Here is an 18,866-nt window from a genome sequence, read left to right on the forward strand (position 1 = left end):
AGGTCACCCACGCCTCTCCTTTTTGCAAAGCGGCGCTGGAGCCCGGTGGACGAGCGTGGCGCTTACGGGGCGCACACAATCCCGGGACAGCCCAGGCTGTGTTTGCTCAACCCTTGTCCTTGCCAACGCCGTCTGCCACCTAACCCATGAAACAGGGTTAGATTACAAGGTGACGAATGTGACTAAAATTAGATCTTGTGTGTCAGTAAAGACAGGACCTATTTTTAGGAGCTCTTGCAGACTTCACTGCTCATATCAAGTCACCTCTTTCCTTTAAAAGCTGGCCTCGTAACTTTCTGTCTACACCTCCAACGTGCCCAGGGCCACATGGAACGGCTCCTGTTGGGTTTTGTGCTTTTGTGGGATCACTGAGCCCTTTAAGGTGGAGGTTCTCAGCCCAGACGCACTTGGAGGATGTTTTAAAAATACGCATGGCTGCCAGGCCGGGCGTGGCTCAGCGGTTGAGCGTCGACCTAGGATCCAGGCGATCTGGGTTCGATTCCCGGTCAGGGCACATGCCCGGGTTGCGGGCTCGATCAATGACTCTCTCATCATTGATGTTTCTATCTCTCTCTCTCCCTCTCCTTTCCTCTCTCTGAAATTAATAAAGATATATTAAAAAAAAAAAAAAAAATACGCACGGCCTGGCTGGTGTGGCTCGGTCGGTTGGGTGTTGTCCCGTGCACCAAAAGGCTGCAGTTTCGATCCCAGGTCAGGGCACGGGCCTGGGTTGTGGGTTCGATGCCCGATCCACGTTTCACTCTCACATCAACGTTTCTCTACCTCCCACCTCCCTTCCACTCTCTCTAAAAATCAACGGAAAAAATATCCTCGGGGGAGAATTGACATTTTAAAAGTACTGAGATTTTCATTAAGGAACACAGTAAATCTCTACATTTACTTATATCTTTTGTCTTTTGAGTAGAATTCTATATTTTGCTTCATAGACATCCTATATATTGATTAAGATGATCCCTGAATATTTAACTAGAACTTCTGACTAACCAACAGCACGCATAGTGGGAACTCTTACGTTGTTTCCCGAGTTACTGGTAGCGCTTCTCTGTCCTATCGTTGAATATGATATTTGCTATCAGGTTTTGGTAGATTCACTTTATTGAATTAAGAAAATATCCTTCTATTTCTAGTTTACTATGAATGTATTAAAAACATGTAAAATAATCTATTAAGCTGACCATGTATAGTTTTCTCTCTCACCTAGTAGTGCAAAGCATTAAATTAACCAACTTGCTAAAGGTGAACTACCCTTCCAGTCTTCCAGCCAACCCTCCCTGTTCTTGTTGCTTTCTTCTTTTAATGCATTTTTTTGGTCTTGATATACTTTATATTTTATCTTATATTTTATAAGATTTTTTTTCATGTATAGTCATAACAGACTGGTCCACGGTTTTCTTTTTGAATGCCTTGGCAGATTTTGACATCAGGCTTGTAAGAACCTTATAAAATGAGCTATGGAACATTCCTTTCTGCGCTCAGAATGGGAGCTGGCGGCCTGCAGCCCACGAGGTCAACCCAGCCGAACGCCTGTTATTGTAAACAAAGCTTCCCTGGAACATCCGCTGTTTGCTTGTGCTGTGATAGCGCAGCCGAGGAGCTGTGACAGAGGCCGCCTGACCCACGAGGCCTCAGAGGTTTACTACCGGGCCTTTTACAGAACAAGCCTGCCAACCCTCCCCTAGAATGGTCTGAATATCGCAGAAATTACCTGCTCCTTACAGTTTTATAGGATCCCCTATGAAACCGTCTCTAACTGACCCAAACCCTGCTCTCCTCCATCTGGGCCATTTTCCGAATCTCCTCCATTGTTATTTATTTATTCAGCTTTCCTACCTTTTAGGAGTCAATCCGACCCATTAAGTTTTTCCTGAAAATCACTGTCACTCAGATTTTCACACTGAACGTCGCAATGTTGTACACAGTCTCCAACGCTTTTAGAAATCGCACTTGTATATGTCATTAAACCCACATCTATGCTCTGAATGCTGTATATTTTTATTTTCTCTCTCTTCGGAGACCAGCGAGAGATTTGTCTAAGTAATTGGTACTTATCGAAAACCAGGTCTTGCTTTTTAGTCATCAAATGTAGTTTTAAAACTGCTTGTAAGGGCTTTACTTTCTCCTTTTATTTCCCCAAATCCCTTCTTCCTAAGGGCTATTTCTTCCTTCGAGATCTACCGCCCGATTCACTTATTTTCAGTTAAAGGCAAAGAGGTTTTCCGAGTACGGCTCTGATGAGATCACAGCGCTGCCGGTGTTGTCACCGCCCCCCCGAAGCGACGGGGAAGTCACACACTTGCTTTCGTCTGCCTGATTGTTATTTCTCGTGTCAATTTCCTACCCCGAGTTCAAGTTCTGCGTACGAATAATACCGAACACCCGTAGCTTGTTCAATTCTTATATATCAGCCCAGTATTTTCTTTCACCCTCCTAACAACCCTATTGGTTGGTACACTCAGTGACTCCTATTTTTATAGGCTAGAAAACTAAGTCAAAAAAGAGTTAAGGCCCTGGCTCGGTAGCTCAGTTGGTTAGAGGGTCGTCCCTTTACCGAGGTTGCGGGTTTGATCCCCGGTCAGGGCCCATACAAGAGTCGACCAAGGAATGCGCGAAGGAGCGGAGCGGCAACGTTTCTCTCTCGCTCCCTTTCACTCTCTCTAAAACCAGTAACTTTTTTAAAAAAGTTAAAAAGGGAATTCAGTAACTTATATGAAGTCACGTGATCAGGTCACATAATCAGCAGCCCTGGGGCTTGAAGCCGAAACCCAGCTCCCTCAGCCCCCAAAGCTGCTCTGCTTTCCCTTGGGCCCGTGGGCCCACTTCTCTACGCTTATGTCCTCGATCTTGCATTTCTCTTGCCCTCCAATCCCTTCACTTTTGCCATCACCAGCCAGGTGTTTTTAGCACATGAGACTGAGCATCACACACCTGAAGACCTACGGCTCTGCTCAGCGATCGCAGGCCAAGGCTCTGGAGCCCGGGGACCTGGGTTCTGGCCCTGCTGCGCCATCTCAGGCAAGTCACGCTCTCCGTGAACTCCCCCAGGGCTGTCGGGAGGGTTAAACAACTGAAGCTGCACCAGCCGCTTATAGGGCTGAATAAAGGGCAGAGTTTCAAAGCAGAGCCTACCCCCCAGCATTACAGGCTGGCCGCCCAACAGCCCACGAGTGCGTGCTTACCAATATTCTTCTGGATCTCAACGACAAAGTGATTCTCTGGATTCTGGCAGCCAAAGATAAACTCCTTTCTTTCTCCGGATTTGATGTGCAGCATGGTTACGTATTTTCTGGAGGAGAACATGTAACAGGGCTTCGGCGGCAGAGGGACGGGCCCCGGCTTTATGAGGACTGACATGCTGCTTCCACGGGGCAGATCGATCACGTAAGCTTTGGAAGGAAGGGAGAGAAGCGGAGTGAGCACGCTGACCTAGGTCTGCAGACCTGCTGTCTCCCCCTCAGTTGGTCCCGGGAGGGTGCCCCCTTTGACACCTTTGGTCCTCGCTGCCCCTGAACCCCCCACCTTAGAAGGGGGATGATATACAATGACTGGGCCCCGGCACATGTCTCTGGTTCCGCTTATACATTTTTCTTAAAAATCAAAACTGCTACACCACATCCTTGATGGCTCAAGCTGTCTGTTATCAGATAACCCATCTGTATCAATAACAAATAACAATTAATCAGAGAAATGGTCATGTTTTTTCTCAATATGACTGCAGGCCGAAGTCCACACACAGAAATTGACTGTTTGTAGAGGGACATGTTTATCTACAAAGAGCTGCTGTCTCCAGCCCTGGGTGCTTCACAGGCTCGGTACATACATACACATATAGATACATACATGCATTCATACGGTAGTGGAGGGTAGGAAAAGTTGTACAGAAATGAGATATAAACATATTGTGTCAACAAACTTGAGAAGTTAGAGCAAAATAGTGCTAATACCTCAGGGTGGGGCTCAGCCAAACGATCTGAACAAACAAGACCAAGGTGGTGAGATGGGGGCCGGTTATTAAACAGAGGTGTGTGCTCCAGGCAGGAGGGGCCCTGATTCGTGGACAAGCACAGTCTCTTTCCCATTCCACTTGCTTTATCGATCTTTAAGCCTTCTCGGACTGAGAGGAAAGAACCACGCTCCTCCTTGGTAGCCACCTCTGACTAGGGTCCTGACTGTGGGGCTCTGGGCGGCAGACGGCCTGGGAGCAGCGCATGAAGGGACGATCGTCCCTAGGTGGGTCCCCTGAAGGGAACCCAGGGGCTCACAGAAACCTTGGGGTGCAGCTGGTGCCTCTGTCCCACCATGTTCTGGAGCAAAGAGATGGTCAGTACCCGCCCCCCCCAGGCCAGCACATCCGAGTGCCTGATGTGTATCTTGTCATTTAAAGAAAATCCCAGGAACTTGGTATTTCACTGCCGTACTATTACCCAGGTTCACAGACACCCAGACAAAGCTCCACATTCTGGTGCTGTCTGGAGGCCTCGGCGGCGAGAGGGATCTCGGTGGACCCCGCAGCAGCAGCAGCGCTCGGAGCACTCGGGCCACGGAATGTGTGTGGCAGCCACACTCGGGCCCATGAGTCACAGCTTCTCTTCACTCTCCTGCCTCCCGGCCTCTCCTTATTAGGACACCTTCGCCAGCTTCTGCCTCACTCGCAATCATTTTCACCACCATTCATTAATCACCATTCATTAGTCCCTGTACACACGCTATGCAAATGCCCCGTAATTTCTCCTCCCTGCCACTGTATTTCTTTGCAAGGGAAACAAATGCAAGGAAGGGGATTCCACCAGATAAACACCAGGGACGCTATTTGCTCCCAGATTTGTTAAATACAGTTTTAAAGATTAACAAATGTGATTGAAAATGTCTTTATGTCTTAGATGGGGCCGAACCAGCTGCTTCAAATCCGGGTGTGGTTTCCTGGGAGGCTCGGGTCTCATTCATTCTGTCCGATGAAGGTGAACCGAGCATCTCTCAGCCAGAGGGAAACAGCCTGGGCGGCAGGAGACATACAGGTGAAGACCGAGGGTACCCTGGAGGAGTGCGCGGGGTGTTGAGGGCGACAGACGCAGGCCAAGCGGCATAGCCGTGAATCAGCAGGCCTGACCCGTCACAGCCTGCACGGGAGTCCGACTGCACAGCAAGCCCCTAGGGGGAAATCACTTTGGCCAACCCAGCCCTGCCTCCTCTCTTGGGAAGACGCCACACTGCAGACCGACTCCCTTCTCCCAACAAGCTCACCAGCTGTGGCCGGGTTTGCTCATCCGTGAAGCAGATCCCTGCTTCTCAAACTGAGCACCAGACAAAATAAATAAACCGTGGATGTTCCCTTCGGGCATGGGACGCTCACATCACGGGAGCCGGAGGAAGTGACACCAGCTGCAGGGGCGGTGATTCATCCCTCGACCTCACAGCCACCTAGTGGGAACACTCACGCCGTTTACATGATTTTCTCCTGCTTTTATCCCCTGCAGGAGCAACTGCAGAATTCACGTCAGTTGAATGTTCATTTGTCTGTCTGTCCGTCTCAGCAGACCCCACCTGATAGCAACTTGAAGGCACCAAGGAAGGTCAAGGTTCTCTGAAGACACTGAGGGTCAGCTATTAACACTCCAGGGGCAGTGGTCAAGGAAGGCTTCACAGAGGAGGCGTGACTTAAGACGGGTCTTGGAAGATGAGTAGGAGTTTGTCAGCCAGGGATAGTGAGATGGGTGTCAGGAAGGATAGGTGGAGGGAACAGCAGATGCAAAGACACAGAGGTAGGAAGAACATGGCTTCCTGGGAGCGACTCCAGGGAGTTTGTTTTGGCCAGAAGCCAAGGAAAATGTGGGTCAAGGAGGCTGGATACAGAGGCAGGGTCCAGGCTACGGAGGGGCTTGGTCGTTGGCCAGAGTTTAGGCTTCAACCAGTGGGACCAGCATATCTCAGCAGCTTAGGGTGGTGGTTAAGAGCTTGGATTTTAGAATCTAACTGGCTGGGGTCGATTCCTGGTTCTACAATACACTAGCTGTGTCTCCCTGGGCAAGTTCCCTAGGCAAGTCCCCTGGGGAAAGTTTCTTTGTGCCTCAACTTCCTCATCTGCAAAGGGAAATAATAATGGAATTGATGTAAGGACTATAGGAGTTAATACCCGTAAAATGCTTAGAACAGTACCAGGAGCCAATCAGTGTCAGCCGTTATTGCTGTTGATATTATGAATGAGAGCATATTACAACTACTAATGCCGGTGGTGGGGCAGCATTCCAGGATATGAGGCCGGGAAACAACTGGAGCAGCAGCTTGGCTCTCAGTCTAAGGCCCAGAGTCCTGGCTGGCTGGGCGGGAAGGACGGCGAGGCAGGGAAGGCACCTAGGGGCAAACTTTAAGGAGGCACTCACTGTCAGGGTTGTGCAAGCTTGGGTGCCTCCTTGAATTTTCCAGCCTTCCCTGCCCCGCCCTGCCCCCCCCCAAGGCCTAGTCTATGTTGAATCAATATGCATTGACTCATGTGACTTCAGCACCTCTTTGAGGCTCACAGAAGTGACCTCACTTCCCATTCGCTGAGCTCAGGAGGCAGCTGGGATAGTCTGGTCCGACCTCAGCACCCCTGCCCTCTCCACTCCCCAGGGAACCACACCGAGCTGCCCTCCTGGAAGCTGCCAAGGCTAATCAAATCAACCAGCAGAAGGGGAGGGAGTGCGTGGAGTTGTTGGCCGACACCAGGGCCCGGACAGCAGCACCGACATAACCCATTTAGTGGGACCTGCCGTGGGGAGGAATGTCAGACTGTTACACTAGCACACGCGGAGTCTTACAATCCAGGGGACCTGGGGCAGCAAGGCCTGCAGGCAGCGGGGGGACGGCTGATTTAGCCACCCTAAGTCCACTTGGCATTGACTTAGCCAGGTCTATTCACAGGCTGATACGTGGAAGTGAAGGTCTCACCAGCGGCAGGAGGCCCACCCATCTTCCCAGCTGGAAATAGTTCATTTCCCGCATTCATAAAAGAGAACCAGCCAGGCTGGCGTGGCTCAGGGGTTGAGCATCAATCTAGGATCCAGGCGATTGTGATGCGATTCCCGGTCAGGGCACATGCTCAGGTTGCGGGCTCGATCCCCAGTGGGGGCGTGCAGGAGGCAGCCGATCAATGACTCTCCCTCATGATTGATGTTTCTATCTCTCTCTCCCTCTCCCTTCCTCTCTCTGAAATCAATAAAGATATATTTAGAAAAAAAACCCACATAACTCATGGGTCTCTCTTGGGTAGGAGCCTTTGAAATCTAGACACCAGGCCTGCCTGCATAATAACTACAATGAACACTCGATGAGCACTTCCTGTGTGCAGGCATTTGATAAATATTTATAAATAGCCACAATTCCATAGATACGAATATTAATATCTAATATGAATCCCCATTTCACAGATGAAGATACTGAGGCTAAGTAACTTGTCCAGGCCTAAATGATTAACATGAGGCAGGGCCAGGTTTTGTGCCCGAGCAGTCTGACCTTGGAGCCCAGCACCTCATAAATAATTGTTCAGCGGAGCTGGCCCTGCCCAAGGAAGTCCACAGCCAGGAATTTTTTGATGAGAATGGTCATTCTCAACAACAAAGTCAATCAAGCCAGAATAAAATACTTCCCAGAGGCTGGCTCTCTGGGAAACCTCCAGGGTAATCAAAGAGACAGGTGTTTGTTTGAAATGGTTAACTGGGCACACTGCATTAATGTAAACCCTTCATTTCAAAATAATTTGAAAGTGTAGTTTGAATTTAAAGTTCCCTGGAATTTGAAATGTTTGGGGTGCGGTTCTTCTTTTGTGCATATTTTTGGCAGTGTCTCAGTGCAGGGAACCGAGAAAGAGAACTGGCACTTTTGCTGGGGGGTGTGGCTGCAGGAGGCAGGTGGCTGAGTTGGTGGCAAAAAGCACTGGGTGTAATGGGCTAGTGCCAGGTCTTGGCAGAAAAGCATTCTGCAGATGGGGCTCACTTCTCCAGGACACTGTGGGTGAAATGCATGGGCAAAACCTGACCTAAGTTTCGGAGAACTCCCCAAATCCCCACCTACCAAATTTCCTCTTCTTGAGTTGGGGTGGGAGACCCACAGTTTTCTTCAAAATAGTTTATTACTTCCACAGCTCTAGAGTGATCAGAAAGGACAGTAAAGTAAAGTTCAAAGAGCAACGTTAAAAGGAACTAGGTCCTAGTCAACCCTACTTGTTGGAACAGGGGACTGTTATGCCCATCCATTCACTCCCTACTTTTAATCCTTAAACAATTTAGGAATGAAACTTATGTGCAATGATATAAATTTCTTATTTTCTAAAGTAACTGAACATCTGCAGCAGATGGACACATCTACTTGTATAATGTGTTAATATATGTGTAAATCCCTCTGGAACTGTGGCCAACCCATCACACGGACTTGAAGTCCATGTTGAACTGAACAGTGCTGATTGGAGGGATGGCCTCAAAGAGGACCACAGAGGGAGCAAAAACGACAGACCATGACAGTGGGGAGTGCAGAATTAAATAAATATAAGTCAATGTGTGGCCACTGTAGAGAATTCATGGCGAGATGCTAAAATGCCACAGGGCCAGTTTAAATTACATGAGCATTTTATGCAATATTAGATTTATTGTGTCAGACCTGGAAGTGGGTCTTGACGACCAAGAAAGTAACTGAGGATCACAGGGATGGACGGGAGAATCAAGGGCAGGTTGTGTGTTCAGGGGCTTACCCAGAACGGCGGGGTGGGTCCCCTTTCCTCCCTGCTACATGCTTAGCAATTACTGAATTTCCAGTTTCTGTAGTGTTCCAGCCCCAGAGAACTTCAGTTTAAAGGCCTCACTTTGCCATCAGAGATTAAATAGATTAAATAGTTGTTCAAGGTCTTCTGATAAAAGGCAAGGTGATAATTAAACAAGAAAACACTACATGTTGTATGATTCCATTTCTATCAAGTTCAAGAAGACAAACTAATTTCCTGGCCGGCGTGGCTCTGCAGTTGAGCATCGACCTATCAACCAGGAGGTCAGGGTTCGATTTCCGGTCAGGACACGTGCCCGGTTGCGGGCTCGATCCCCAGTAGGGAGCGTGCAGGAGGCAGCCGATCAATGACTCTCTCATCACTGATGTTTCTGTCTCTCTCTCTCCATCTCCCTTCCTCTTTCCGAAATCAATAAAAAGAACATATTAAAAAAATAATAAAGAAGACAAACCAATCTCTGCTGGTATAAATGAACCTCTGGGGGACTGGTATTAACTAGGAAGAGGTAGCAGTAAAACTTCTGGGGTACTAGGATGATACACACAAGGATATTTGTGTATATAGAGGTATGCTACATATATACACACACACACACATATACATATATATGCATGAACATACATAAAATTTATCAAGTGGTACACCTAAGATTTGTGTACTAATTGTATGCCACAATAAAACAAATGTTAAAACTCAGAAAAACTGTTGCTAACTACTTAAAACGTTCTCTGATGAGACGCTCAAACCCTCCCAGTCCACCTGTCTCTGTGCATGCGCAGTGCTGGGCCTGGGGTCTCCTGACACACGATTTGAGGTCTCTGCCCTTAGGGAACAAGGTTCCGGCAGAGCCTCACGGTTCCTGCTCCGACAAACTTGTTTGTCCAGCTCCGAAGCTGGAGATGAAAAACCTGCTGGCTTCTGATTAAGTAAGTGGACCTTACCCGTGGTCTGGACCCTGAGTGCTGAGAGTGATGCCGGGGCTCATGTACATCAGTTTTCCCATTTTTTAAAAAAATATGTTTTTATTGATTTCAGGGAGAAGAAGAGAGAGGGAGAGATAGAAACATCAGTAATGAGAGTCACTGATCGGCTGCCTCCTGCACACCCCTTCCTGGGCATCGAGCCTGCAACCCAGGCATGTGCCCTGACCGGGATTTGAACTGTGACCTCCTGACCTCATAGGTCAACACGCAACCACTGAGCCCCGCTGGCTGGGCTTCTCTTTTTAAAATTGTGATAAAGTATACATAACTGTTACCATGGTAACCACTCCTAAGTGTACGTGCGGCCATCGAGTGCATTCACAATGCCGGGCAACCATCACCACCATGCATTTCCAGGGCTTTCGCATCTTCCCAAACTGAAGCTCTGTCCCCAAGAAACACAAGCTCCCTGTTCCTCCTCCCCCAGCCCCTGGCCGCCGTGATTTTACTTTCTCCCTCCATGAATCTGACTCCTCCAGGAACCTCAAAAAAGTGCAATCACTCGACATTTGTCCTTCTGCGTCTGGCCTATTTCACTAGGTGTGCTTCGCTTTTAAACCTGAGAATTAATTGCTAATCACTCACAACCGCAAATGGAGCGAAACGACACAGACTCAAGTTCATACCTATACACCATGATAATCGCTTCACGAGAAGGGGGAGGAATTTTTCTTTAAACCAAAAATGATGTCAGGAACTAGAAAACTCAAAAGATGACAAAAGCTTATGAAACGTAAGCAGGAGCGTGACTTTCTCTGAGAGTGATACGTGGTCAGGTCACCACAGCCTGCTGGCTGCTGGCACTCGGGACCTCGGCCACCGACTGCACTGTGGATTGCAGCCTGGGGACAGGCCCGCACGGCTACCTGGAAAACGTTCCGACGGGACTGCATTCTTTGGCAATCAGGGGCGATAGAAAAGAAAACTATTCTACTTGTCTGAACATAAGCCATGAGCTGGCTAAACTAAATGTAAGTTTAGTCTAAAACGGGCTTTTCCAGAAGCTGACACCAGCCAATTTCCTCCTTACCATTCATTATCCCTCAAAGGGTAGTGAGAGAGTCAAAGGTCGGGAGGGAGGCAGAAAAATGATCACTATCAAAGCATCCACCTTGGACTTAAGTTCAGCTGTAGCTCTGCAAATCCATGCAAGAGGGAGTGAGGAGCGGGGACAGGAGAGGTTCTAGGGAGACAGAGGCCTGTTCTGGGGCCATTCGAATGTGGACCTCCGTCATGCCACCTGATGGGAGTGACACTCCCTGCTTCATGAGCAGTCACTTCGGTCATTTGCTGGGCCACCTTGGACAAGCACCTGACCTCTCTAAACCACAGGTGTCTCACCTGTAATATCTGGCCAAATACATGATCTGTGTGGGGCTTCCACAAGCATCAGAATGAGACCATATGTGTAAAGCACAGAGAATGGGGCCATGACGGCCACCATCATTACCACCCCCACGAACGGGACAAAGCCTCCCGAGCCTCTGAACCCCGTGGCAGGCAGGATTCTAAGATGACCCCAGTGACCCACACCCCTGTGAACTGCCATCCCCTTGAAGGACTGTGGATACAATGGACACCGATGGTGTGGTCCAGTCCCCATGGGCTGAAATCAGTTGAGCTCGTAAAAGAGACTGGGCTTTGTCCTGGCCAGTGTGGCTCACGTGGTTGGCATTGTCCCATGCACAGAAGGGTTGCAGGTTTGATTCCCAGGCAGGGCGCATGCCCGGGTTGTGGGCTTGATCCCCAGTAGGGGGGGTGCAGGAGGTGACTGATTGATGTTATGCTCTCACATCGATGTTTCTCTCTCTCTTCCCCATTTCCTCTCTCTCTAAAAGCCAAGAAACTATTCTTTAAATTTTTTTTAAAAAAATAGTGCAAAAGGGGTTCAACGTGAGGAGGATCTTCTGTAGCCGAATTTGAAGACGGAAATGGCCACAGGGCAAGGACCGTGAGTGGCCTCTAATTGCTCACAGCAGCGGCGGCTGTCAGCCAGCAAGGAAAGAGGGACCTCGGACTTCCAGCCACAGGGAACTGAATTCTGCTACAACCACGTGAGCTCTGAAGGGGACTCCAAGCTCTAGATAAGAGCGCAGTCCGGGCAACACTTTGATTTGAGCCCTGTGAGACTGAGCAGAGAACCGGTCTGCACCACATCTGGACTTTTGACCTACAGGACTGTGACCTAATTAACCGGGGCTGGTTTGAGACAATCTGTTGTGCAGCAATAGAAAAGCAATACAGACCTTGTAACCAGATGGGGTAACCAGGCAGGACCTGCAAAGCTGCTCAGGGAAAGGGGTTTGGACAAGTAGGAGGTGCTGCCTGGCACCCCAGCCTCCCCTTCTGAGCAGACTTATGACCACGGACGGGTTATGCCACCTGGACAACTTTTGTGGAAATGCACACCAATGGGGAGGTCTGAAAACACTGTATTTACTATAAAACTATAGTGTCGATGCTGGAAGGTGACAGGGAAGAGGTGGATGAGTGGGTCTGGGAGATGGTGATGCTGTGGCCAAAAACACTCATAGCTGGTCACCTCACCTAGACCTGTGGGCAGCTCAGATGAAAACGAGAGATGAGAGAGAGACCCAGTGGAAGCCTGGCCTCCCGCCCAGAGAGCACAGAGGTGTTAGGCTGCAGAGGGTCCAGGGTCGTGGGAGGTGACATCTAGGAATGATGGCAATGACTTAGCAGCCCCCATTTGCTCAGCATCTGCCACATGCCGGGTACTTTCTGTACATTTATTTTCTTTAGGTAAAAACAGTTGAAATTCACAGCTGGGAAGATGCACAGCTGAGATTCAGACCCAGGACAGCCTGACTCCAAAGCCCACGCATCTGGGGCAATTCCAACATGTCACAGGCTGCTGGGCAGCCTGGGCCGAGCACTCACCCCAGCCCTGGCGAGGGCGGGGCGGATGCCAAAGAGACTTGTTTGGGCCCGCAGCATTGACACCACCAGCGCGGAGAGAAGTGTGGTGTTTTCTTTTCCTAACACTCACTCTGACTAGCCACCTGCCCTCTGCCCTGGCACAGACGCTCCCGCGATCACCGAGAACGTTCCGTAGGCGGGACGGGGGCTACTCATCCCGAACAAGGCTCCCTTCCTAGCATGGGTCCCCTCCTTGGCCTGCAGTCTTGCCCCTCAAAGCCCTTCCTCATGAACGACAGGTCCTGGGCAACCAGGGTGGCATCTGCTCGTCCCCTCGGACATCCCACCACCTCCTTCCCCCCCTTTACGTCGGCAGCAACCTGCACGCTGCGGCCTTCACCTCACCTGGAGGCTGCCCCTGAGCTACGCGGCCCCTGCTCCGTCCCGGGGGCAGCTGGACGCACAGACCATGGCCTCCACCCCTGCAGCCAGGACATGAGAGGCGGTGGCCGTCTGGGACCTCAGCCTTCACCAAGTGGAGCTGAGAGAGGGGTGAAACTGGTCTTTGGGGAGGCGAGGGGGTGCTCAGGTCTACCGGATTCTTCACTGTGGGGGCCCAACCTCTTGATCACTTTAGGGGGACACGATTGGGGACATGTGGGGGTATCACCCTCCCAGGAGCTGGGGCAGCCCAGTGGGAGCACATCCTTCTGTTAAACCTCCTGTTTTAGGGACTAGGGACTAGTGCCTTTTGCTGTTACTGTTGTTTCCAGCGATCTTAAAGGGGGAGTGGGGAGGTGTCACCCCACACAACCTGACCTGGAGTATAAGTCTTTGAATGACGCTCTCTCCGTGACCTGGGGCCAGGTCGATGAAGTGATCCTCTGGCCAACCAGGCGGCCCAGGGGAACACAGGTCAGCAAAGGAGGCTGCACACTCGAGGAAACCTTCGGGGCAGACACATGCTTTACACACCCAGGGACCAGGGCAGCCCCGGAGAGGTGTTACGGTAATAAGATCAACCACATCAGCACGCCAAGAAACTCTCATTCCTTCAAATGGCTGCATAGCATCCAGGGTTTGGACGCACTATATTTACCCAGGCTTCTAACAACATCTGGGTTGTTTCCACTCTCCAGCTGCTGGGGCAAGGAGCAGGAGATGCTTATCTAGAGTTTCAAAGTGCCAGTGGGACACACCTTCCCCAGCGCCCAGGCTCCTGGCTCGAACTCGGGTTGCAGTCCCAGAGGCAGAGACCATGGAGGCTGGAAGGCGTTCTTCCGCGGGCTCGCTGGGTTGCCGTGGGCGTCTGCAAGACGACCCCAGCACTGGTTACCACTGGAAAAATGTCTTCTCTGTTCGGACACGTCCAGAACTTTCTCCTACAGATTCAGCCCAAGGCTGAAGTGCCTGATAAGACTGCCAGCAACTTCCAGGCTGCTTGGGCAATCCTGCTCCACCTCTCAGCAGGGATTAAAGGCCAGGGCCCTGCCAGGCTCCACTCGGGTTTCACGGCCTGGCACCCCAGCCCCGTGTCAGTTCAGGACACATGCTTCTGATTCTCAGAAGCCCCCCTGGGGCGTTTTCATTCATTTCTCATGTGTATTTGGGCATCACATGTAAGTTATAAAACTGGTCCGGTAAGTTCCTTGGTAACAGGAAGTGTGTGTGTGTGTGTGTGTGTGTGTGTGTAGAAGCTCATTCACAAACAATTTATTATTATTATTATTTTCTATTACAGTTGACATGCAGTATTATATTAGTTTCAGGTGCACAATGTAGACTTGCAAGCAAGGTTTAAAAGCTTGCTCTAGACTGAGAATATTTCCTGCAGTAAAGCAAATTCTGATTCTGTGCTGTACTCTCACCAATTCAGCACTACTGCTGAGAAAGCCCAGCCAAGCCAACTGAGTGGGGCGGCTGCGGAGCCACGCAGTTATAATGGGACAACACCAAGTCCTCGTCATGACTGTTAGTGCCACCGGCAAACTGTCCCTCACACGGGAGGCCTCTGCTGCGCCAGACTGAGGCCGGAGACACCCCTGTAACTCATGCCTTCCAGGCTGTTTTCCTAGGCTCGGCGAGAGCTGGACAGAAAGACTGCAAGATCACAGGCCTCGAGTCACGCTGCGCACACGCACCAGACTCCCCGCTGCTCTCGCTGTTTCCCAAGCCCCTGTCCACCATGTCCCGGGAATTCCCTCGAAACCCGCCGGGAGCGGGGCTGCAGCCCTGCAAACGCACCGGCACGCCCCCCACTCCCTCCTGGGCGCACATTTAAAGGGACCGGCGGAGCCTTGCGGGCCCGTCCCACGCAGCGAAGCCCCCAGGTCGGGGGACAGGGGAGGTGAACACGGGATGAGCGGGATGCTGATGAACACGGGAGCCACAGACGTGTGAGGACGGCGGAACCAGAAAGCAGAAGCAGCCCGGATCCCCGCTTGGAGGAGCCCCCCCGTTTGCAACCTTAGACGAGCAAGAAGGAAACATGGATTGTGTCTGAGTCATCGTAAACATCTGGGTTCATGTGTCACGGCGGCTGAGTGTGTTACACCTCATAACTACGAGACTCGTCGGGGTAAAACTCCGTAAGAACTGATCGCTCATCAATGTGGAGGCGAGGAGCCGCCAGGGTCCAGGCCTGTCCTCAGCCTTCTTGATACATGGTGCCCGTGGCACTCTGCTCACTTAACCAAAAGTAAATATCTGAAACTCCAGACGTTTCTCTCACCCAAAGCTTATGGCTGGTTTCAACCAGAAGGAATAAAGGAAAGCAGGGAGCCGCGGGTGGGGGCCGGGAGCCTGCCTTCTGCCCAGGCTCACCGAGAGCACGCTGCGGTCTCGGGCAAGGTGCTTCACCTGTTAGTCACTCTCCTCCATTTCTTCTTTGGAACTTTCCGTATAAACCGTTTGACCCGGTAATTCCTCCTCCAGGAACTCCGCCTACATCAAAACTTGTTCATTTGCCCAACCAAGTCAACTGCAAAGATGGTCACGGAGGCTCTGTTTATGGTTAACGGTAGACTGCAAGCGACCCATCAATACGGAGCTGCTTAAAGACAACACGGGAGTCCCCCAACAGAGAATATTACGCAGCTGTCAAAAAGAATATGTTCTGATGTGGAGCGAGCACCAGTATGGATTGCTGAGTGAAAGCAATCAAGAAACATATGGGCCCAGCGGTGGGGGTCAGACGTTGAGCGTCAGCCTAGGATCCAGGAGATCACGGTTCAATTCCTGGTCAGGGCACATGCCCAGGGTGCGGGCTCGATCCCCAGTAGGGGGTGCAGGAGGCAGCCGACCCATGACTCTCATCACTGATGTTTCTATCTCTCCCTCCCTCTGTCTGAAATAAAGATATATTAAAAAAAAAAAAAAAAGGAACATACGGGATGCGTACTATGTACTGTAATTATGCTACTGTTTGTATAAAGAAGGGAGGTGTTTATAAACACCTACATGCTCAGAATAGCTCAGAGACAATGCACAAGGAACCATGGCTCCCTCTGGGAGGAGGCCTGGGGTCAGAAGCTGATGGGGACACACCTTTAAAAATATTTCTGTATTGATTCTGAGAGAGAGAGGAAGGGAGAGGGAAAGAGAGACAAACATTGATGTGAGAGCAGGGGTTCTGCACACCCCTTACCAGGGATCCAGCCCACAACCTGGGCATGTTCCCTGACTGGGAATCAAACTGGCAACCTTTTGGTGCACTGGACGGCATCCAACCAACTGAGCCACACTGGCCAGGGCTATACTTTTATCCCACACATTGTTGGTAATACTTGAATTTTTGTTACCATGTACAGGTAATTCTTTTTCTAAACACAGTTTTTAAATTGTCTTAATATTATAAAACACATACACATCCCTAGGACACATATGAACACAGCATTCAGTAAATGTTTGTGTGTTTTGTTGTTTTTTTAAATTAAAAAAACACACGTGTCTGGAATGCAGACACTGCCTCTAAGAGTAGCAAGCGCTGTGTTCAGGAGTCCCACTGTGCAAAGGGGCACAGCGCACTGATGTCGGACTCCCCCGGCTGCCACCTCAACATAGCTACGTACCAGCTGGGTGACCCTGCGCAAGGTCCTTCGCCTCTCTGTGCCTCTCCATCCAGGGAGGTTACCAAGAATAAAGCTTGAGGATGGGGAGCTAAATGACTAGAAGGTCGACTCAAGGTCACCTCCTCGATTCACTTTTCCTCAGGAGAAAACAGCTTAGTTTTTATTACTCAAACATCTTAGACCTTACGTTTCATGCTCCAAAGTTACTTTTGGCCCATGTCTATTTAGGAAAACATATACTTACATCTCCAAACACAACATTTTAAACAAAATGATGCGAACAGGTAGAGTGTCGGGATGAAGTGGAGGCGCCCTGAGCGTCAGTGAAAGGGTTTCGGTAAGTCACTGCACACAAAGCAACTGCTTGTGAAGAACCCCGTACGTGGTTTGGCCATTGGAAGTGACGTCTTCTGTAAACCACTTGGAAGAGTGCCTGGCATAGGGCGATGCTCGCTGTGTGTTAGTTATGACAAGCACCAGACAGTAATTTGAAAAAACTGAAGTACTGAGTACAAACCCAAGGCGACAAAGGGGCGAGGGCGGGAACTTGGCTCTCCTTGCCTGGTTGTCCAGAAGGTTGCCAGCTGCCCAGGAGAAGGTGGTGGGCTAATTACAAGGTTGTTGGAAGTGGTTTGAAATAATTCGATTGTGGGATAATTTTTGTAATTTAGAATGACGATTAAAGGGTGTGAAGTTTTCTTAATCACCTAGGTGGAGAGCTTTAGCGATGGGTCTCCCATATCAGGGGTCTTGTCATCCCCCCCCCCGCACCACCCACCTTGACCTCAATCATGGATTCTTCTGACCAGCAAACTGTGCTGGTGGTGGTGGTGGGGAGGGCGGGGACTCCCCATTCCAGTTCCACATTCCAGACCATAGCCCACAGCTCCACAGCTGAATGTGAGGAGTGGTGAACACATCACTTGATGTCTGCACATGGAGCCAAGAATGGGGTCACTGACCCAGACTCTGGTATCTGGGTGGTTCTTGGAAAGCCACTAAGTTGAGGTTTTTAATGAGGCCATGGCTCCTACTTGACCGGTCCTTCATCCCTGTAAGGGGGGGAGCTGGTGGGAATGCCAAACTCAGACAGACACAGCCCACCCAGAAGCAAACTTTCCCTCGCTCCTGGGCTCCACAGCGAGGCCAACTTCATATCCACTCTGCCAAGCCTGTGTTTAGGGTGCAGGGCTCTCTCTGGCTTTCTCCTTCCTTCCAGGACTGCCTCCAGTAACTTCTCAAAGGCCCCCACAGTTAGAGCAACCCCAAGACCCCAGGTAAAGCAGATGCACTAGACGGCTGCTCCGACCACAAAGGCATAGGCCTCCGTAGAGCCTGGGAGGGAGGTGGCCTCACGGGCCAGCTCCTGAGACCACAGAAAGGACTTAAGCAAGTGAAATGGGAAAGTTCCTAGACTTCCTCATATTTACACACGGAGCCAGGAGACAAAGTTCCCACCGTCAAGAACTTCCTGGAAGGCGGGACTCCACGGCGGCGACCGGGCCCAAATGGCAGCCTCCCAGGCCACAGGCAGAACTCGGATGGTAGCAGGAGCCAGCTCAGGACAGGCTGTCATGGTCATTAGAAGGCCTGGATTAACACCATGTTCTTACTGGAGGAGTTGTCAGAGCTTAGCACAGGTGACCGGAAACATCTCCGATTCCCTCGTTTCAACGCAGCTCCCAGGCGGGGTGGGCACGCATGTTCTCACACACGCATTCACACACATTTTAATTCCCTAAATTACTTTTTTTTTAAAATTTGCTTTGTAATCAGAATATTAAGGAGCATTCAAACACTGAAATTTCTTTGTTCCTAAACTGATTTTTTTCCTTCAAAGGAAATCTTGAAAACTCAGTCTTAAATTACAGTAAATATGCCCACAATTACTTTAAGTGAGGCCTTAAAATGTTCTCTCTACCGGGCAGAGAGGGGCGAGGAAACGCTCCCGCCTCCGACTCCTAAGGACGGCAGCGACCGAACCGCCCCAGCCCCCCTCCCCGGCTCCGGTTTGCTCCCTAACTTAACGCGCCCCAATTTCCCTACGTGGCAAATACAAACACCCCCTTAGGCGCAGCAAGGGGGGTAATCAAAGACCCAAATCTCTTCCTGGCAGCTCTGGACAACGCACAAAACCTGTTCTGGTCTCAGGAAAGGCCTCCAGTGAGG

The 18,866-nt window shown here is 50.3% G+C and overlaps 1 protein-coding gene across 1 annotated transcript in view; it reads right to left on the reverse strand.

The window, feature by feature from the left end:
• Window positions 1-18,866, reverse strand: part of CDCP1 (CUB domain containing protein 1) — a 33,132-nt gene that overhangs the window by 13,446 nt on the left and 820 nt on the right. The window contains exon 2 of the mRNA XM_081160819.1: window positions 3,198-3,404. Coding sequence (XP_081016945.1) covers window positions 3,198-3,404 — 207 coding nt within the window. The remainder of the gene's footprint in view (window positions 1-3,197; window positions 3,405-18,866) is intronic.

Source organism: Miniopterus schreibersii (assembly GCF_964146895.1).
Source record: "Miniopterus schreibersii genome assembly, chromosome: 15".
Lineage (NCBI taxonomy): Eukaryota > Metazoa > Chordata > Mammalia > Chiroptera > Miniopteridae > Miniopterus > Miniopterus schreibersii.